Source organism: Lepidochelys olivacea, assembly GCF_965140295.1.
Source record: "Lepidochelys olivacea isolate rLepOli2 genome assembly, chromosome: 5".
Taxonomy (NCBI): domain Eukaryota; kingdom Metazoa; phylum Chordata; order Testudines; family Cheloniidae; genus Lepidochelys; species Lepidochelys olivacea.
In genome coordinates, this window is record NC_140415.1 from 89536764 (window position 1) to 89560002 (window position 23239).

Below are 23239 nucleotides of genomic sequence, written 5' to 3' on the forward strand. Positions count from 1 at the left end.
AAAAAAAATTATTAACAGGCATTTCTAATCTAGTCTGATGTGGCCAAAATCAGATTGTGTCTAAGAATATCCTATTCTCTCGGAAAATTTGCATAAGAAAATCTATTTCCAAAATGAAAAAACAAAAAGAGCACTATGTCTACCTAAATTTTAAAATTGAGATTATACCTGTCAATGGCTTGAAGATCATTTGCTGGATTCCATGTTGGATCAAACAACAGAACGACATTGGCTCCAACAAAATTGAGACCCAATCCACCAGCCCTTTAACAAAAATGAGTTAGTTCTTAGACTGCAAGAAAAGGAGTTAGGTACCACCATTTTTTAACTCAAATTAAAAGATTTCTAGCTCTGGATCTATTTAACCAAAATTAGGCTTACTAGTGGTAGGCTCACATTTTTTCTTATTCCAAACATAATTAAACAGCATTATACCAACGTCGGTAGCAATGGGCTGGCGCTTTATTTACAAAACACAACAATAACATAATAAACTAACAATCATGATTATTGTAGAAAATCACAATACCTTAAATTGCAGGCAGACTCTATAACCTGCCCAACTACAAACAGCTGCTTTCACCTTGATAACAGAAGTGCTGCCCGACTACCTGCTGCATCCCCTTGACACTCAAAGTGAACAATATGAACCAAATCCTCAGCTGGTGTAAATCTACATAGCTCCATTTACTTCAACAGATCTATGTCAATTCTAGCCATATGAGACAGCCAGAAGAGACTTTATGTAAAGAGAGACTTACTACAGAGTTTGTACCAGTTTTGTTTCTTGAATCACAGGGAGATGGATTTTGGCAGTACTTGCTACATGACTTACACCAAAACAAGGTGTAGTTTGTAATGCCTCTCCCAGCTATTCTTAGTGCAGCAGTCCTGGCAGGATAAACAAGTACTAGAGTGCAGTGGTGCCTGTTTCTGAATAAAACTATTGAGAGGGCTAAGTAAGAGCACAGAAAAGTGAATGATAAGAGAAAACATCACTCGTTTGTGATGCAGTCCTTCTAGTTTCAGAGTAGTAGCCGTGTTAGTCTATAACCGCAAAAAGAAAAGGAGTACTTGTGGCACCTTAGCGACTAACAAATTTATTTGAGCATAAGCTTTCGTGAGCTACAGCTCACTTCATCGGATGCACAATATCTGTGAAGGTCATTATAAGAAAGTCCTATTACATATGTATATATTGGACTTTTGGGGAACAGTTAGGCTCAATGTGTTGGTTGCATCTTCCAGAACACCTTAACTACTCCAAAATGCTGTTCAGACAACAAAGGTCCCAATACAGCAAACCCATTAAGCATGTGCTTAATTTTAAGCAATTGAACAATTCCCCTATTGAAGCTAAAAGGATTACTCACTTTCTTAAAGTTGGACATATGCTGAAGTGATTTACTGGAGTGGGGCCAAAGAGAGGAGTAGTCAAGTTGCAGGACTGGTTCTTGGAAATATCTTTAGTACCTGTTTAGCCACATTCCTCCTAATCCCCCCAAAAAAGAGATGAAAATTTCTGGAAAGTGTCTGGAAACAAAATGCTTGTATCCAATGCGCTAGTATCTGAGAGATTGTTTGAGGTGGGCTTTGATTTCAAACATGCCATTTTTGATTTTGGGTTGTTTTTTTTTTCAGATCCAGAAAGCACATTCGGCACATCCTGTGTATGATGTGAACAGACAGCTGGTAGTCAATAAGACTGAATCTAGCGGAAATGCTAAGGGGTTTCAAGAATCTCTCTCTAACAGTATCCCTTGCTGGGGATATAGACGGTAGATATAGAGTTTAAATAATTAGAAGTAGCACCAGTTAATCAAGTGAGAGTGAGGTAACATATGTATGTATGGCAGACTGGTCATCACAATTTGAGTGGATACCATTCTTAACAGATGAGTGTCTTTTTCTTGATGAGATCTATCCCCTCCATAAGGTTTATAGTGGTATCTTATGGTCAATGATGGTTTCTCCAAAGAATTTAGAAGAAAGTGGCAGCAAGCCACTACATGTTCTCAATGAGACACCCCCAAAATATGGAAAAAGTTTATTCAAGTTTTTTTTAAAAGTGTATATTTTAAATAATTTATTTTGGATTCTATTAAGCTAGTTTAAGGTGGTTGGAAAGGGTTGAGTTACCCCCATTAATTCATTTCCTTATTTAGAAAAAAGAAATTCATGGGAACCACCACCTTATGGTCTTTGTGGAATCCTTGTTAATATAAATAAAGTTGTGGCCTTTTCCTTCCAAATGTGGTGTAGTGCTGGGTTAATTAAATTTAGAAAAGGAGAGGATGTGGGACCTTGCCAACGTTAACAGAGGTTTCCAGAAGATGAGCATTCTCAAAGTTTGAAATACTGAATAAAAATCTGTTTGTTTTTTTTTTGTTTTTTTTTGTTTTGTTTTTTTACAATCCTCCACTGTATTTTGGAATATTTTTTATTAGAGGGGATGGAATTCAGCTGCTCTTACCAAAGCCTGCAGTCAGACCAAAATATAAGTCAACATGTTTTTCCAACTGGTTTCTAATAAAAAAATCCAAATATTTGAAACCTGAAATATGAAGTATATTTCAGATTTCATTAGTGGAAACAACAGACTGAGTATGAGGAAAGACAAGATCAAACAGGATGTTTAAAAAAAATTGAAGGGGCAAAAGTTTTATAAAATTATTAGGTATGCTACAATGTTTCAGAACACAAGGCCCCTATGACTCCTTCATAAACACAATGTACCTAGAAATGAGTTGGTGCATTATAAATAAATAATTAAAAACGGGTAATATTCTAAGTGTCATTTAAGCAGGTAATGTTTAAATCACACTGAATTATAAGAGAACTCATGGCTCAGATGGTTCAGCCTGCTACATCACTTCTGTTAAGGAGTTTGCAACATTGCCTTATAATAAACCATTATTTTTCAAGAGTTCATGGTATTGTAGGACTGCACATTGGATCTGACTAATGGTCTATTTACTTTTGTATCCTGTCTCTGTGCTCAGTACCATAATCTTCAGAAGTTAGAAAACAACATGCCAGAGGGAAGTTTCTATGGAGGCAGTTAGTAATTAGTTCTATTCACAGAATTGTGTGATCCTAAACTTCGTGTCTCAAAATCACTTTGTTGCTGGGAGTTCCACAAACAAGATTATATAGTACATAAAAAATTCTTTTGTAATTTTAAAATTTGTCATCTTTTAATTGGATGCTTCTTTTTACTTGAAAGGGCAAATACTGTAAGAGCACCTGACCAACCGAATAATTTTACACACTTCTATCTTGTGTGCTATTATTTGTCTAATATCAAAAGTTTAATAGGAGAGATTTAAATATTAGAACTATTTACATCTTTAATGATTAGTCATCTCATTGCCTCGCTCTGGATTTTTTTCTTCCCCTCTTGCTACTTCCTTTTTGAGATGAGTGACCAGAATTGTACACAACCAGAATTGTATACACTACTGAAGGTAAGGACAAACCAACAATATATAATATAACTTTATAATAGTTTCATTATTCTTCTCTGTCCCTTCCTTTATACAACCTAACATCTTTTTTTGCTTTTGAACTGCTGATGCACACTTTACAATATTTTCTTAAGTTTATATACACTTAATTTAGAAGCCACTAATAGGTGAGATTAGTTAAAATTCTTTCTAGTGCATATTACATTACAATTTATCTCATCTCCCATCATTGCCTAATTTTCTGGCTTCATATCTGGATTAATACTCCACTTAAATAAAGGGAATCTCATGGCTCTAATAGCTACTATTTCAGGTCTGTGTGCAGACTCAGGAAGACATCATTGCACTGGTTCACATTAGAAAAGGTTATTTTCATTACCAAAAGGATAAGAAAATTGCATTTTAAAAGAAATTTTATTCTGAAAAAAATATTAGAAATACCAAAAATCTACAGAGAAGCCCAAAGTCTGCACTGGTACGCATACATTTGCATGTGGTGCGTTTCCAGTTGATCTACTGAACCTTTTCAGGCTTTGTAGGGATGCAAACAGAAGTTACAACCTTCTTGAGACATTGCTTTCAGATATCATGGCACTTGCAAGCAGCACTGCCAAGACCACTGATATACAAATCCTTCACTTCTATCTCCTTGGAATTTTCAAGCTCTGCAGGAGGAGATTGATGCAGTAAGCATCACATATGCAGGACTCAAAGAGATAAAAAACCTGAAGATCATGACTGTTATATGATCCACTAGCCAATCATGTGTGAATTACATGAGGCTCTGTCCAATTCACAGCACTGCTTGCTAAATGTGTGAGCTCTAAAATGTAGGTCTAAAGATTATCGTGTCAACTTTACTTCAAAAGTTTATAAGATCTGAGAGTCTTCAAAAGAATGACTCAGGATGTTTTAGTTCAACCAGCCTGGATGCAAACATGCTAAATTAAAATGTGGCCTTACAGAAGTTTAAAGTAATGAGGCATGTCTGTAAGAACATGCAGAATACTGGAATTTATATTAACTATTTTTGGTATGTTTATATATCTAGGTATTTTACATGACCCTCATTACTCTAGTATCTGAGGGCCCCCCATTACTAAAAAAATGACAATGTTCTCTCTCTTCCTTAGCTGTCATCAAGAAGCAGATTTAGGTTATTTTTTTTAAATGAATGGATTTCTGAGCACATGGAGATTAGCGTGGGAAAGACAAGGTAGAGCACTGGATTTAATATTTGGCTCTGAAGGAGGGGATATTAGCAGTTTTTATGTCTTCCAGCGTGATATATTGGAACTTTGGAACAGCGCTGCCCAATGTCCAAGTGCTGTAGTTCCCTCCCCTTAAACGAAGTTGCATCACAGATATTACAAGCTCTGAAAGCTCTACCAGCTGAGTTTGTAACTCCTGCAAATCATAGCACTACTTCTCACGAGATTTACAACTTGAACTTGTTTGCTTCCAGAACCAGCAATAACTCTAAGCATTATGGACCACATTTATTCTTCTCCCAGGACAGATTCTTCTGCCAGCACAGGCTTAAGGAAAGAGATCTTTCTGTCATGGAGCTCTAAAAGTGACAACAGATAGTACATGGGAATATGTGCCATAAACCTTTTTCTTCCACAGAACGTACAAGTGTCTGTCCTTGTAATCTTTAACCATCTATAGCTACTGGTCTCCAGAAATTTATAAGATCAGTAGGAATCATCCATATTACTTATAACTTGTCCAAAAGATTTTTGAAAGTTAGAATATCCACAAGATTATGTTCAATACTAGTATCTAAAACAAATGTGAGGATTTAAGATCAAGTTGTTCTGGAGATATGCCTTTACAAATAAAGTTGTATTGATTGAAAAGCTGTTTTTGAAAGCCCCTTTTCTCAAAACCATATTATTCCATTAAAGTTTACGTTTCTAAAGGTACTTTTTGGCTAAAGGTTATGCAGGAGAAATTTCAGGCAGAATGGATTTATTTCTCCAGAACATAAGGTAGAATATAAATTTGGTAACGGTCACTGTTTTAAGAATGAAGTCATTATTACTGCTTCATCATTTAGTAATTGTATAGGCTGGTGCTTCTTCTTGAAGTTGTATATTGATTGTGCCACTGGAATAAAATGACAAAAAATAAAGCTACTGTTTTGAGACATCACCCTTTGTTAGATGCATTTTTTCAGCCAAAATAAAGCATAAGTGGATTTGTCAGAAATTAACATTTGGCTCCTTGAAAGATGAGACTTTCAGAACATAGAAGTTGACTGCACAGAGCAGTCAGCCAAAAACTTTGCAAGAAACTATGGACAGAAAAGTATATTGCAATTCTGTCAATTTATGATGTGTTTAGAAATAAATAAGATACTGAAAAGTTCCATCAACCAGATGACTGCACAAAAGATCTTGGTTTGGTGTGCCTAAACTCTGATTTAGAGGAGACCAGAAACCCTCGTGGAGTGCTACTAGGATATAGCACCTTCAGATTTCCAGAGGTTTACAAAAGACTCTTGTAGTCTCTTTGATTACTTTATCTCAGGAAAGAAGAAACACATTCATTTTTGTTGTACAATGTGTGTGTGTTGAACTACACTTTAAGAAATACAGAGTATACCATTTTGTTTCTCTTGGAACTTACACTATGCTGCATATTGTCCTAGGCATGTTTTTCACTAATTTACTCAGTGAAATGTAAGACATTGTATTCAGCTCTGTATAGATAGGATCATCATAAGTTAAGGTGGCTGGCATGAAGCAACACTGGCGGGCATGGCCTGCCTTACCACCTTTACTACTCAAAAGGGCAAGGGAGAAGAAACTACTAATGAAGCAAGACTCCATTTCCATTTAATTGAATTCTCTATGTCATAACACAGAATTTATGAGATTGTGGGGATGAAGCTAATCCTAAAGTGTTTCAAACAAATAAGGTTGACAGAACATTCACTATAAGTAGAAAGCCTTTCAGAACAGTACAGATACAGTAACTCCCAGAAGGAGTAGCCCTGTAAAAGATTGTTTTCGTTTTAATTTTCTGTTCACCTAGAAGGACCAAAAACTGCTTATCATTTCTTATTCAAGAAGTCCCCTGAAATCACTGGCCAGATATTCTGATTCACTGAGGTTATGCTCAGCAAAGCAAGAGAACATCACTAGAGCCGTGATTCTCTGCTTATATACCAGACCCATGCAAGTTAGAGAAGCCTGAGGGCTGTTCTACTGTGTGCCAGCTGATAGTGGTCTTAAACGAGCTATGATGGTTGAGCACAGCCAGAATGTATCCTGCTCTGGCCTCTCCACATCTCTGCTCCCAACATGCACCCTGTGCTGGGACTGTGGAAAGAACAGCAAAGGAGACAGTTATACTGGCTCTATACCCACTGGAGTCTCCCAACAGCCAGGGACAAATAGGCAATATCTGCTCCCTTTGCACCACTGCCTGGGAGTAGTAATCAGCTTAGCTAAAAGATAAAGGATTATGTAACTAAATCAGAAAGCCATGAATGGGTTGATATACTATTTTAATAATTTTTGGCTGAACACGTACATCTCATTAGCCTATTCCAGTAGAATTCACTATTCATCATAAACTGATGAAAAGATCCCTTTCAGGCATATAGAATGTGTAAGATTTTATTGCTTGTTTGAGATAAGTGCTTTAAGGGACAAGTGTTAGGAAACTGGGCTCAAACTGCACATATAAAAAGCATTCATAGGTGTAAAATTTTACTGATAAAAATATGGCTTTCCGTATGGGTTCACTATGCACACATAAAATAACTCACATGCTATTGTTTTGCACACACAACTTAAGAGCCTAGTTTTTGAAAGTTTGTCTCTTAATGTGCACAGTAGAACAGAAATAAAGAATGCAGTGGTGCACTAGACTGTTAGGAACAATTTGTGGTTGCCCACTGCCCTTGGCTAGCCTGGGGATTTAAAACTATCACTCGCCAGGTTCAAATCTCAACGATCCCAGAAACGACAGGAGAGAGTGAAGAACAAAAATTAAGTGTTATGACCCATTTCTACTGTAGTAATCTTAACCCATAATGGATGCAGCTGACACCACAGTTTTGTAACAGCTGACAGTAACACCAGGCAAGATTGATCAAATTAATGCACAGTAACTTTACTACAAGCCTCTAAATACGTAGCTGAAGGCAGACACACAGTACAAATTAAATTCTCTTACATTGTAGAAACAAGGCAAATGTTAACATCTTGCATGCTATTGAACTCTCTCACTATCCTGACCCGGTCCTCTGACTTTGTATTTCCATCAAGTCTTTGGTAATCTAGCCCAGATGCCATACAGTATTGTTCCAGCACATCTAGCAACTGATAAAAAAAGATGGGGAGATAAGGCATTATTAGTATTTTTTAAAATAAGCACCATAACAACCACAAAGATTAGGTATCCTGAATATCATTTCTAATAGCCCACAGACCATTTGAGAATATAAATGTCTCTCTCTATTGGTATTTAACATCCTTATCCGCTTATTCTCTATGACACAATTGGTTTTGTACTGTGGCATTTAAAACCTTAATCTTTCACAGGTTTTTTAATTGAAAGCAACAAAAGATATAAAATTAAAGCAGAGATCTTGAACTGTCATTTACAGTAATCATCTATGTTGGCATGCAAAGTATTTAGTTAGATAATCCTGAGTTATAGTTTGCATCATTTCAGAAACCACACTAGTTACTAACAAGAATACCACATTTAAGGCTTTGGCTTCACTGCATTGTTAGCTTGATGGATACTTGAGTGTTGCTACTAACACATCTCCCAAAGCGTCTAGCTCAAGTTAAGTTGTTCATTACTCTCAAGCTAGCTGGCCCATTGGAGGCTGTGGGTTGATGCTTCAGTGGTGCTGATGCTTGATGCCAACGCAGTGGGGACTCCACTACTCTGTGCTGCTAATACAAATATTCTGTGTAGCTCACAAGTTGTGTTGCACGCGAGCTAGGCTAGTGAGTAGGGCCCTACCAAATTCACAGCCATGAAAAACGCATCATGGACTGTGAAATCTTGTCTTTTGTGTGCTTTTACCCTCTGCTGTACAGATTTCACAGGGGAGACCAGCATTTCTCAAATTGGGAGTCCTGAGCCAAAAGGGAGTTGCAGGGGGATCGCAAGGTTATTTTGGGGGTGGGGTGGTATTACCAACCTTACTTCTGCACTGCCTTCAGAGCTGGGTGGCCAGAGAGCAGCAGCTGGTGACTAGGTGTCCAGCTCTGAAGGAAAGTAAGGGTGGCAAAGCCATACCATGCCACCCTTACTTTTGCGCTGCTGCCTTCAGAGCAGGGTTGCCAGAGAGTGGGAGCTACTGACTCGGGGTCCAGCTCTGCCTTCAGAGCTGGGCTCCCGGCCAGCAGCTGCCACTCTCCAGCTGCCCAGCTCTGAAGGCAGCACCGCCACCAGCAGCAGTGCATAAGTAAGGGTAGCAGTACTGCAAGCCCCCCTATAATAAAGGTGCGAAGACCCCCACCACCATTTTTGGGTCAGGACCCCTACAATTACAACACTGTGAAATTTCAGATTTAAACAGCTGAAATCATGCAAATTACTATTTTAAAAATCCTCTGACCATGAAATTGACCAAAATGGACCGTGAATTTGGTAAGGCCCTATTAATGAGTGGAGACAACTTCAGCTAAGACTCCAGTGAAGACAAGCCCAAAGAAGAAAGGAGATTACTACATTTGTCCTTGCCACTGTCCTTGAGATAACATATTGTTTCAAGATGTTTTCTTTAGTACTGCACATTGTCCATATCAACACTATTTCCCATAGTGCATGTGAGAAAGAAAATGTGGTTGAAAGCTGCTGCTGTCCCCTGTGCTTTATGCCTCAGGACTTATTGCTGAGGTCAGTCATAATGCAAGTCATATAGAGCTCACCTTGGTGGAAAAGGAGAAGAGAAGAACTTTATCTTTGTTTTTTCTGAAGTGATTTAAAAGCTGTTGAAGGACCTGGAAATGAACCACAGAGCAGCAATTAACTGACTTCATCCCAAGTACACCTTATATATACACACACTTACATTTTCTAACTTTAAAAAGAGTAAGCTGTAGTTTTGGTCTGTATTTCATACTATTTTCTAAGGAAAACGGGCACTAATGAGAGGCTTTGCAAGCCTAATACAGTTTCCTAGTATCATAAATGTCACTACAATAAAAGGAGATTCTAAATAAACACACACACACACACACTGTTAATAAACTCCTTCTCTGAACACATTCTGAAAGGGCAGTTTTAAAGTATCACACTAACAGAAGTTAAGTTCTAAAGGAGCTATTTGTACCTTTCAAGTTGCCTTTTAACAGAAGTTAGTCTACAAAGCTGTAATAAATACTACCTATCTACTGTTCTACCCTGGGTTTGGGTTTTTTGTTTTTAATTAATGAATCCGTACATCCATTCTGAACAGAGCTAACCTTATTTAGTTTGCTGCACTACCTCGGAGTTCAAAACTTTTTGGAACTTGTCTTCTTAAAATAATCAGTCAGATGTATGCCCCTCCCTACTCCCCCTCTTTTCTGTTGCTTTGTTTACTGTAGGCCTCAGCTTCCCAGACTCTGCACAGACCTTGAAATGCCAATAATCCGCCCACACACAATGTTCTTCTGGTAGGGAAGCAAATAATCCAGAGCCTTGCGTATAATAGTGATACAGTTATTTTCAAAAGAAGCATGTCCACATCTGGCAATGGCAGTTCAAGAGTACCATGCAGAAGCAATACACAAAGGGGAAAAGGAATTTTCTGCACCATGTCTGGAGCCTTCTCCCACTGGGCAATAAATATTTAAATTATTTTATTTATTCGGTGATAACTACTTAAACTGTTACATCTACACAAATTTCACTAAAAGTGTAACCACTCAAATAACAGAGGAATGCTTGTATTAATTTTACAGTTCTGGATAAAATCTTGAACACAAAATACTAATATCACAGTCATAACATTTTCTGTATTGTAGTGTCATTCAATTACTGGGTAAATAAGAGACACAAATCATATAAAGTTGCATGTTTTCCATCTGTAACTATAATTTGTAAGTTGTACAATGGACCAAATGAGCTTTATTTTACTCAAAAAGTGTAAAATATACTGTGTTAAACGTCCTACATTTGTATTTCATGTAATTGCATTAAGAAAGGACAGAAAAATTAGCAGCATGTTTAAGCTGTAAAAGGAGTTTGTCTCCTGTAATATTATTATTAGAGTAATAAATATGGTCACGTAATTAATTCTCTATAGGAGATAGTGCAAACAAATACACCCAGTTTGTTTAAATAAAGTGAATCAATGTCATGTCTGCTTGGATTTTAGGTATTCTGGAATATAATAGCACTAACTCTGACAAACAAAGAAAATTAAATGGTTTTGTGCTGAAGAGAAACAAAGTATATGTTCCCACACTGGAATACTATCCTAAAAGGTAGGTGTTTTGAAAAACACAAACTGGGTGAGCATACTCAAGCAAAAACATAATGTTACAATTAAAATATGGTTTTTCAATATGGTGAGCATGGATTTAACTCCCATCAGGATTATTAGAAGTCCTGCAGTGAAATCACTTTACACCATATTGATATTTACCTCTTAGATTTCAACTACAATTTATATTGTGTACAGCTGTCAATGCCGCTTTTGATGTTTTAAAGATAGAATCACAGGATCATAGGACTGGAAGGGACCTCATGAAGTCATCTAGTCCAGTCCCCTGCATTCATGGCAGGAATAAGTAAAACACGGGCTTTTATAATTCATCCCTCAACCACGCCTAATTTTTTGTTTATATTTACATGGTACTCCCGCAGAGATACTTGCATTTTCCTACTTAAATAATGAAGAAAATAAGAAGCCAGTAAAATCAATCTCTTAATCAGACGTGTATACTCCCAGGAGACATAAACAGAAGCTTTCAAAAAGTTGCAACTAATAAAAGTATTACAAAAGAAGTTCTAAAACTACATTTTATTTCTAACAGCCAGGTATTTAATATAATTTTTTATTTAAAAGTCATATACACAGTGAATATTGGTAGACCCAAAATTTGAGGAAAATTGAAGGAGTAATCGGACAAGTGAAGGTTTTGGCCCATGTGATTATGGGACAACTATTGCGTGACTCAGAGAGCTGTGTAACCATTCTGTTTCACCACTCCTGCTCCCCCCGTCCAAAAAGTCAATGATATTGTAGAATAATGCTCAAGAGCATGCAGTCTACAAGCACGGTACTTCAAAAGTGACGAGTCATTTGTCTTTTCATTACACAATTCTCACTTCACAACTGAGGTGTACTGGATTCTCACAACAATGCATATTGTCAGGCATTATTTCTTGCATGTTCAACTACACCAAATCTAAACAAATGCTTTTGTATTACATTTATTGACAAAACAGTCTGAAGTGAAAACAGAATGCTATTAAAAAGGGGAGGGGGAGGGAGACTATTGAACAACCACACATGCAAGCAAACACCTTCCACCTCTTGTTATTATACTACAAGAAAATCTTTAATAGCTACATTTCTGCAAGTTTTATAACATTTGGTCAAATTTATTTCCCCACTGATATGTTAATTTTGTCTCATTACTGATTTTAAAAAAGTGTTTATAAAATATCTTCCAATTCTTAATTAATGGTGACCTCTCTCTGTGCATTTTTTAGGCTTCCCAAGAGACCAGAGATCCCCTGGATACCTTTTCTCTCATAATAAAAGTCCATCAGTATAGTAGATTTATAGTTCTTTTCAGAATGCAACACATACGGGACAATCAGAGAGAATAATCTGATCAAGAAGCAAGTTCACAATATTATTTGAAGCAGCCTTGTCAAAACAATTTATCTCAAAATACTGTACATTTGAGGTCTAGAAGAACAGGAAGTATAGGTCTAATTTGTTATGATTATTCAGTTCACAGACAAAAGCTATCATCCAGGATCACATATTCAGAAAATTTCTTGAACCTATTCAGAATAGAAAACAGATTAGCTAATCTGTTCTCAAAAAGATTACCTTTCAATGAAGTCTCCACTATTTTAAAAATATAGTACACCAGACATTAAAAAGGCATCTTGGCATTAAAAAATTACTGTCAAACATTTTTAACTTAATGAACTTAACACAAATGTTATTTTTCAGTTATGCCAATCTGACCCACTATAGCAATGAAGTCAGATACAGTATTGATGCATTTGAAAGTGTTTTTTTATTTTTAGAGCTAAAATAGCAACATTTAAAATATTAAACTTGCAAGGATAATAAAGTGAATTTCTATAATCCAGGTCAATTAAATTTTGTCATCTTCTACAGCAGAATTTCCAAGTTTGAAAGCTGAACCCTCACTTCTTGAAAATAAAACCAATCGCACAAGACCAACATATGTTATTAAAGGCCCACCCATCTTCATTTTTTATCCTCTATATAGTCCCATTTCCTTCTTCCATTGGGATATGGATGGCATTACACCTTTTGGAAATGTTGTTCTACACTGAGATGCATTTCCTGAAGTGATATAAAATCTGAGGTCTCTTTAAGATAGGAAGTCGTTATTTTCCATTTAATCAGGTGTTTCATTCCACTGACCCTCAGATATACTTTTTTAAGCTTAGACATTGCAACCATGCGCTTAAGTGGGTTAAAATGAAAACAGTCATTAAGCAGGTTTCTGCAGTGACGTCAGATCATTACCATCAGAAACAACCAGGCATGATGGAGGACTGAATAACAGTAATCTACTAGGATCTCTTCAAAGCATGTTTTAGCAAAACGGCCCAATACAGTAGCAGTAAAACAAAACAAAGGAAAAATTCTATGAAGCAGTCAAGCAAAGGAAAAACTAACACAAGATCACTGTTTTTCCTATTTTCCCTCTAATGGCCAGGGGGAAGAAAACTACTAGGTTTCAAGTGACTACTGCCAAAACGTGCTTGTACCCTATAGATCCAACTCCCCAGCTTGCCTTATGATACACTTTAAGAAAAGGGCACATTAAATATGCTTTATTTTACTAAGAAAATTTGAAGCCAAAAATGTAAGTTAAAACAGACAAAAATCACTCAAACTTTCTGACTGAGAGAACCAGTCAAAGTGAAGGGCAGATTTCCCACTCGGCAAAGGAATTATTTTCCAAGGGTAATCATTTAAAAAAAAAGAACTTTAAATGTAAGGATCCAAAGGAGCTTTTCAAGCTGATTATATCTTAAAGTAATGAATTCATGACTTTTGTCTGTGAAAGTAATCTTAAAATTAGGATTTCTTTAGTCAGGTTCTAAAGAAGGAATATTTGATCCACATCTCTCAGAGAAGTGTCATTTTTTTCAACATAAATGGAAGTTTCACCAGGTGCCAGACAGATAAGTGGTATCATTCTTGTAGTCATAAAATATATTCCACTCTCTTCTTTTAATGAAGTTCTTCACATTCAAGTGAGTTTACAAGAATATCTGCTTGTTTTGGAAGTCTGATTTCTGTAGTTACCTACTTTCTGAATAGAAAGATTCCTTCTTAAATTTCTTTTAAATTTTCACAATAAATATTCTGGTTATTTGTTTTCCTCTGATGATACTGGAAACACCAGCTAGCTATCACCAACTCAAACCCAACATCACTATCACATCTCTGCAATAAATGATAAGGTCAAAAACTCCTGTATACTAGTGTTGTCTTTTGAGATTCTAATTATATGAATATTAGATCCTCTATTAATATTTAAAATCTTCAGTTCTGTTTACTCAAAAAGAAACAATGGCTTTTCAAACTAGCTACTTCTCTTTCAAATCAGTGTTGTGGTCCTTGGTTTCACAAATTCCTCATGGAACATTATACGTTTTATTAAATGTATTTTATTTCATATTCATTACAATATTAGTAATTTAAGATCTTTAATGTAAAAGAATACTATGAGAACTTTTAATATCTGTAAGAATCATAGTTTTAATGGAACTACCCTTCTCCTTAGCTTGAAGGGGATTAGAAAGCAAATCTAATTTTCATCGAAGGCTTGAAGTTTCTTAGTAGCCAAAATAAAAATCTTTCAAGTCCTTTCCAACCTATAAATCTTTAATTAGCCATCTTGTCCCGATCTCAATCTTTTATGTTATGCAGTGTTCTTGGTACTTTGAAAAAAAGTAGTTTTCCTGCTGAAATGAAAGAGGGGCAGAACATGTCACGATTCCAATATATTTTTAAAAATTAATTCTCCTTTCTTTACATTTTTACTCACATTAATGAAATCAAGTGTACACACAATATTGCAGGCTACATTAACTGAAACCTAAATTTCTCATACTGTATGGACTCCAAACTGAAGACTAACATAGGATGTGCTAAAAGTTCATTTATGATTTGATCTTCACTTTTATTTTATTAAACTCAGTTTCTAAATAAATAAATGCCTTGTGGTCCAACCAAGATACAATTCACAGATAAATAAGCAATAAGACTCTCACTGAAATGGGTTTTCTATTGTTATGATGCATTAGTGGAGAAAAACAGGAATGAGAAAGTCAACTAAACTGAGGATCATTCCATAAAAACAGTATTTTCAATAAATAATCTTTCCCTTCTACTATGTGTGCAAGTGGATTTGTTACTCAAGAAAGTAAGGGACTTTCAGGAATGGACCACCTAGAAAGATGGCTGATGTAAACTTACACACACACACACTTACCACAATGCAACTCAATTCCACTTGGTGTGATAAATGGGAGGTTTGACAATGTTACAATGTGGTCAGATTGAAATATCAGAGATTAGAATGAGAACAGAATAATTTTTTATTTGCATCTTAAATTAGTGTGAATTAAATTCCACACTTGAAAGCTAATACACAAATCCACTACATAATCTAACCACCTATATTTAATTGGCTATTATATTACTACTTTCTTTTCAAGTATTGCCCAAAATTTATAGTGACAAAATATTCATCCACAATATAAAGCTATTTCAGGGAAAAAGTTAGCTCAGATTATCATGTTAAAAACGGGAATTAGGGGGCTTGAAAACACAATGTGGTTATGCTCTAGGCTCTTCCTTCTGTAAACCTGGCTTCAAATCCTGAATTTGTTCATAAGTGAAAATAAATTCCATGACATCACCCCGTCCCCAGATTTTGGCACAACTAGGAGTCTCTGCTAAATAGAGGTTCAGGACTAAGAAATGTTACAAAACAGGTGTGAAGAATTGTGAGGGGAATATTATACAGGATCTACTTGCAGCACATTCTGTTTCCTGCTATTAATCATTCTCTTCCAGAATTAGCATTCCAGACTATTGTCATTGCATTGTTTTATCATTAATATCATTTATCATTAATATTGCTAGGAGCATTAAAGTGTGACATACTTCCCTCATTCCCTCTAATATACAGTAATATATAGTACTATCCTATCTTGAAAGCATTGAGACTAGGCACTTCTCTTGCCATGCCAAACTGACATTCTAGAAAAATGACAGGAGAAAGAGCTTTAAAAAGAGCAAAAAAGATTTAGACAGCTCAGCAACAGCAAAAATTACCTCATCTCATTTTGACACTCTTAAAAGCAAACATTTATAGCAGATCAAATTGGTTCACAGCCATACTTGAGAAAAGCAGCTACACCCACTACACATCTACTTCCATAGATAACAGAAAAGCCCAATATTTATTAGAACCAGAGTTGGTTGACTCCCAGGATTCTGAATGCTACCTAATTCACTAGGATCTATTCTTCCATTAACACTCAGAGCAAGAAAAGACCTCCTTAATATTTATGCCAAGGAGTGAATTAGTTTTTGCCCAGCAACTTTACTAAATACCTCAAACAAATCTACATAAATCCTATGTATAGTATTCAAAATATAATAATGATCTCTTTCAAGCTACTTTCCATTTCATCTGAACATTTAAACCTAAGGTTTTAGAATGAATGCTGTTCAGGACATATTGTTCTACTATGCTACTGCATACCTATATAGGCAAACTAATGTGAATTGAAAATTAGCTAAAAGATTGTAAAAGGAGAGGTTACTCATCCTGTGACGTAACTAGTTTTTCGGGATGTGTCTTGCTACGGATGCTCCACTTGAAGTACACATGCACCACATGTGCCTTTGATCGGAGATCTTAGTTAACAGTGCCCATTCAGCTGCACACGCACTCTACTCTGCCTCATGCTCTGCTCTGGCCATACAGAACTACATGGGCAAACCACCCTCAGTTTCTTCTCCATCACAAAGCTCCATAGCAGAGAACTCCGAAGCAAAAAGGAAAATGATGGAGCATCCATCAGGACGCACATCTCAAAGAACTACAGTTAATATACAGGCAGAATAACCTCTCCTTCTTTGAGTACTATTCCTATGGGTGCTTCACTTCAGCTAGAAATGAGCAGCACACTCTAAGGAGTGGGGGGGGGGGGCTGCTGAGTTGGATCCAAGATCGAAGACAGTAGAGTACAGCCAAACACAGCATCAGAAGCTGAGTCATGAGTTACTGCATAATGTTCAGAAAAGGTGTGCACGGAGGCCTAAGTTGAAGCTCCACAGATCTCAGCAATGGAAACATTCTTAAGAAAGGTTTCAGAGTAGGAGTACTCGTGGCACCTTAGAGACTAATCAATTTATTTGAAAGGCTACTGAAGCAGAAAGAGATCTTATTGAATGGATCAGTACTCTAGAAGGAGGTTTGAGACCATGAGACTGATAACAAAAAGGTAATGCAGCCTGAAATCCATCTAGAGAATCTTTGTTTGGAAACTGGATATCCCTTAGATCTGTCCGCAGTAGACACAAACAACCTGGAAGATTTTCTAACTGGCTTAGTCCTGTCCAAGTAAAAGGCTAATGCCCACCTGAGCGTATGTATTACCATATCCTTATTATTCAGGTGTGTTTTAGGGGAAAAAACTACAAGAGGAATAGACTGGCTGATGTGGAAGTCAAACAACACCTTCAGTAAGAATTTAGGATGTGGTCACAATGTGGCCTTGTCCCCGAAGAATAATGTGAAGGGGATATGCCATCAGAGCCCCTATCTCCCCCGGTCTTCAAAATAACTAATGGCTACCATGAAGCTGTTTTCATAGATATGTCAAGTAGAGAAGAGGTCATTGTTGGCTCAAAAGGATGTCCCATAAGGCAGCTAAGCACCAAGTTGAGGTCCCAAACCAGAGCAGGATTTTTGACTTGTATAAAGAGATTCCCCAACCCCTTGAGAAACCTCACCATCATCAGATGTGCAAACACCGAAAAGCCCTCCACTGGGAAATGGAAAGCCATAATGGCTGCCAAATGTATCCTAATGGAACTCAAAGACAAACCTATCTTCTTCAGTTCCAGGATACAAACTAGTATATCAGCCTGAAAATGACACAGGTGAAAGGTCACACCACTGGCTGAATCTCATCCTCTTCTGTCGGTAAGCATTATGGGTACACTGCTTTCTACTACATAACAAATAAATTCTCTTCTTACGTCCTCAGAACAGGCTGTTTCTAGTCCCGTTAACCATCAATCTGCCATGGTTTGAGCTGAAGAACCCTAAGGTTGGGGTGAAGAACTTGACCAGCAACCTCAGACAGAAGATGAGGGATGGTCTGGAGGGTGATTGGTTGACAAGCAGCCATTGGATGAGGTAAGGAAACGATGTCTGTCTTGGTCAGAACCACCACAACAACTCTGGCCTTGTCCTTCCTTATCTTGATCAACACCTTGGATATTAGAGGAGTTGGAGGAAATACATACAAATCCAACATCCAATGAAGGAAAAAGGCATTTCCCAAGAAATTGTGGCCCAGTCCTCCTCTCAAGCAGAACTGGAAGCACTTCCTGTTTCTGGCCATGATGAACAGATCTATCCGCGAGATGCCCCAACACTTAAATATGTGATTGCTTACAATGGGATCTACCTCCCATTTGTGATTCTGAGAGAGGTCTCCATGGAGGGCGTCTGCCATGATGTTTCAAATGCCTGGTAAGTAAGCTGCTGAGATTTTGTATGCACCAATTCCAGAGTCTTGACTGCTTCAGCACAGAGGAAGGATGATCTCACTCCCCTTTGACTGTCGATATAAAACATGCATGATATATTGTTGGTCACTATTTTCATATGTTTGCTCCGATCAATGGCATAAAATGGAGACAGGCATTCCTGACTGCTCTGAGTTCCAGGAAGTTGATGTGTAGAGTAGTCTTCCAAAATGACCACCTGTCCTGAGTTGCGTGAGTGTTGAGATGTGCCCCCATCCCAACTGGGATGCATCTGTTATTATCACCATTAAAGACATTGAGCAAAGGGGACTTCTGTTCAAATACTGTGAGGGTCTTTTCACCACTTGATGGACTTCTTCATGACAGAAGGAACCGAGAGTAGTTTGTTCAAGCTGTGCTTGCTTGGTGAATAAACAAGCCACCCCTAAAGGCAGTGCAGGTGCAACCTCATGTGGCTTATTACAAAAGTAACACCTGCCATATGTCCCAATAATTGGAGACAGTTTTTGACTGATGTCTGGGAATTGATTTGGACAGTAGTGACTAAATTCGATAGGGTTATAAACCTGTGAGTAGGAAGATAGGGTTTGGCCACTACCGTATCAAGATAAGCTTCTATAAACTCCAATCTTTGCACCAGGGTCAAGGGGGACATCGAAATAACAATGGCCACTCAGAAGGTCAGAACGAGGTTTCACTTTAGGAGCATCCCTTTTACTGCCAATTGTCGAGATATGGGAACATAAGGATTTCTTTTCTGAGAAGGTAAGCTGCTATCACTGACAGAACCATCAAAAACACTCTGTGAGCAGAAGACAGACCAAACAGAAGCAGTCTGTGTTGAAAGTAGTTTTGACACAGAGTAAAACATAGGAAATTTCTGTGGGAAGGGTGAACTGCTAGATGGAAATATGCATCTTGTAGGTCAAGAGCAGAGAACCAATTCGCTGGGTCCAATGATGGTATTATTGCTGCAAGTGTTACCATTTTGAATTGCTGTATCTTCATGAGCCAGTTTAGGAGCCTTAGATCTAGAATGGGTCTCTATCCACTGTTCTTTTCTGAAACCAATAAGCACCTGGACTAAAACACCTTCCTGTGTGTTGTACAAGAACTAGTTCAATAGTACCTACGTTCAGGAAGAAGTCTATTTCCTGTTCTAGAAGATACTTGTGAGAGGGAAAATGCCTGAAGAGGGACAGAGGGAATTGAAGGGAGGAGGGAGAGAAGTAAAGCAGATGGAGTATCCTGCTGATATGATCTCCAAAACCCATTTGTCCACAGCAATATGCTCAAAAGCTTGTCTGGAGTGAGGAAGGCAGTTCCCAAAGCAGCGAAGGCACATGAACCATTGCATCTGGTAAGGAGTAAGGGAGAGAACTCAGAACATTGACTACTCCATCAAAATTTGTGTTTCGATGAAGGTTGAGAGATCGATGCCTGTACAGCAGACAGACTCTTCTTCTGGAACATCTGCCTCATTCATTGGAGTTCATAAGGGCTCTAGAAGCAGGAGACAGGACAAGATTTCTGCATTGTCTGAGACTTACTAACTGTCCGTTTATGAGCAGCTGTGTAAATTCCTAGAGAAAGCAAAGTGGCCCTGGAATCTTTTAAAGTATGTACAGACTCGACGGTATTCTTCACAAACAATTTTAATCTGTTGAAGGGAAGGTCCTCAACTGTATTCTGGACCTCTCTTGGAAATCTTGAGAGTTGAAGCTAGGAGGCCTTTCTCATGACACCCACTGTAGAAACAGAGCGAGCAGCTGTTTCAGGGGCATCCAGAGAGGCCTTCAGAGATATTCTGGCAAGAAGGTGACCCTTTGTAATGGACTGCCTGAAACTGGTCCCTCTGCCCTAGTGGTAAATGCTCAACAAACGTATTGAGTAGTAGCTGTGATTATATTTCAATAGTTGGTGATCCTAAACTGCAGAGTCACAGATGAATATGATCTGCAACAAAATAAAACAAGACACTTCTGATCTTTGCCGTATGGCATTGATTTAACACAGTGCTGCCTTCTACGTTCATTTATAGCCTCGAAAACTAGGGAGGAGTTGGGAGAGAGATGAGAAAATAGAAATTCCAAGTCTTTAGATTGGACATAAAATTTCTTATCAGCCCTTTTACAGATGGGTAGAACTGTCACTGGGTTATACCAGATTACTTTTTGCAGGATCCAGCAGAGCCTCATTAATAGGTAGTAAAATTTGGGTAGATGACGTTGTATGCAGAATATCTAGCAGTTTATGTCGTGACGCCTTAATCTCCTCAAGTGGTATTTGTAATGGGTCTGCTATGCTTTTAACAAGGTCCTGGAACTGTCTGAAAATCATCAGCCAGGGATGGTGGAGGAGGCATGACTGCTTCATCTGGGGATGAAGAAGAGATTTGGTTAGCAGGGTGATCTCTGTCTGTTCTCACCTCCTGCTCCTCCAAAGTCTCTTCTTGTGGGTCAGGCCTTCTAGAGGTAGAGGAATGCGGGGATGGGGAGGAATTTTCTACTTCTGTGAGCAATGAGTGATACTAAGGGTCCTAGAGAATTGTTGGTGGTATGCTGCTCATGGATCCAGTACAGCCATTGAGGGGGTCAATATGGAATAGGTGGGAGCACCCATGAGTGCCATCAGACCATCAGGATGGAGCTTGAGGGTGTCTTTCTCAAATAGGTTCCATCTTCCTAGAAGTCTCCAGAAAAATATTTGTCTGATAGTGAGGAGTGGAGCCCTGAAGCAACATTTGAGAAGTCAATGAAAAATCCCCATTATCATCATCTTCAACATGACTTTGTAGAAGTGGAGCACTGGTAGAAAAAGATGGTGATGCCATCAGTAGTAGGTGAATATCTGGAGACGTAGAGGTCTCTATCAAAGGGGTGTCAGGCATCTCACACTGTGACATCTCATGAAAATTTAACTCCTGAGGTACTGACCGAGGTGGCAGCCATGACTGTGGCAGAGGAACTAGACAATACTGCAGACTTTATGTGCTCCAAGGCGTGTGTCCACAAAATGACACTCTGATCTTCTGCAGTGCTGCAATGGTAGGTACGGAGAGCCTGGCTTATTCTATTGGTACTGACTTAGAAGAGGTAGTCTTCTTCTCCTTGTTGCCTCAATCCCCTGACAATGTTAATGAACTTCTGGAGCTGGAATCCTTACATTCTTTGGGGTTAGTGCTGCTTACAGTACCTGAGGACCCGCATCTTTGTGGGTATTGAGTCAGGAACTGGAGGAGGGGTGGGGGGTAGAGGGGAGATACCAAAGTAGCAGCCTCAATCTGCGACCACAGTTTCTTTGACATAGTTTCCCTACCTGGGAACCGAGCTCTGTTCTCTAATGACTTTTTGAGAGTATTCGAGTTTTCCTCTTAGAAGCACTAAGGGAAAGTTTTGTGGAAATGGTTTAAGAGCTCTATTTGCTCAGAGACAGGTGTATGGCAGGGCAGGGGTGTCTCCGTGGCTTGTGTCAGAAGCCAAATGGAGGGAGCTGTTCATCATGAGGAGATGCAATTTAATCTCCCAGTTCTTTCTGGTTCCTGATTTTAACGCCAGACAAAAATTACACTTCCCCCAAAAGTCAGACTCCCCAAAGCATGCAAATGGATGCACTGGGAGTGGCCCCTGGCACGAAGGATAGACTCCTGGCACGAAAGGCAACATTTAAAACTGAGAGAGACAGGCATACCATTCTAGAAATCTAAATAAAGTTCCCCACATGAGAGAAAACCTGAAAGGACAACGGTCCTTACTACTTTTAACTATTATTAACCAACACTACTACAACTAACTAAGCTAAGTGAAACCATGGGGGGAGAGAAACTACAGTGGAGGAAAGCTCAACTCAGACACACCTGAGGCTCCATCTCAGGCAAAATCATTGAGAAGGAACTGAGGGCAGTTCGCCCACACAGATGTATATACCCATGGTAAAGAGCACAAGGCTGAGCAGAGCATATGCGCAGGTTGAACAGGCACTGCTACCTAAAATCTCCAAATGCACAGGGCACCCCCACCCCCTCCAAAACGGAGCACCCATAGTGACACTACCTGAAGAAAAACAAAAAGGTAATAGATTACAATTATCAAGTCAGGAAGATACACCTAGAGGGGTACCCTCAGGATCAGTGTTAGAATTGATTTAATCATCTGAAAGAGGTATTAATCAGCATGCTAAAGAACTCCAGAGTTGATATTAAAATGAAAGGAGATGGGAACCCCAACAAGCCCAGAGAAATTAGAAACATACAGAAAACAAAATGAGATTCAACTTAGAAAAATTTAAGCAATCTGGAAAAAAAATAATCTGAAAACAATGATGCTCAAACAAAAGGAGAACCCTGGGAAGCAGTAATGCTGAAGAGAACTAAGGATGATAGTTAAAACAAATTTAATATGACTTTGCAGTATATATAGCTGCAAAAAGGCCAATGCATTTATGGATTGCACAGGCAAGTACATCAAGGGGAGGGTGGTAGTGGTCCTTCTCTACGTGACTCTAGTTAGATAAGACATCAGTCCAGTTCTGGGCAATACATTTTCAGAAAGATTCCGAAAAAGAATAACTCAAGCAACCAGGAGACTAAAAAACTGACTGATGAGGAAAGGTCTTAAGAGCTAAATATATATAGCTAGGGTAAGAGAAGGCAATAGGCAGGAGACCTAAATGGATATAAATCCATTATATTTAAAGACTGAACACTAGAAGTGGTGACATTATTTATGAAGATATAACTAGCAACTATAGTTATGAGTAATGGAATGAAAAGTAAAAATTTAGA

At 38.1% G+C, this 23239-nt stretch overlaps 1 protein-coding gene across 3 annotated transcripts in view; it reads right to left on the reverse strand.

Annotated features, from left to right (window-relative positions):
• Nucleotides 1-23239, reverse strand: part of ERCC6L2 (ERCC excision repair 6 like 2) — a gene marked incomplete at its 3' end in the record, with an annotated part of 234477 nt that overhangs the window by 172538 nt on the left and 38700 nt on the right. For all 3 annotated transcript variants that reach the window (XR_014711759.1, XM_084629081.1, XM_084629082.1), the window contains exons 12-14: nucleotides 9374-9445; nucleotides 7659-7804; nucleotides 169-264 (exon numbers count right to left, since the gene is read on the reverse strand). Coding sequence is in view for 2 of the 3 variants with exons in the window: in XM_084629081.1 (XP_084485207.1) it covers nucleotides 169-264; nucleotides 7659-7804; nucleotides 9374-9445 (314 nt within the window). The remainder of the gene's footprint in view (nucleotides 1-168; nucleotides 265-7658; nucleotides 7805-9373; nucleotides 9446-23239) is intronic.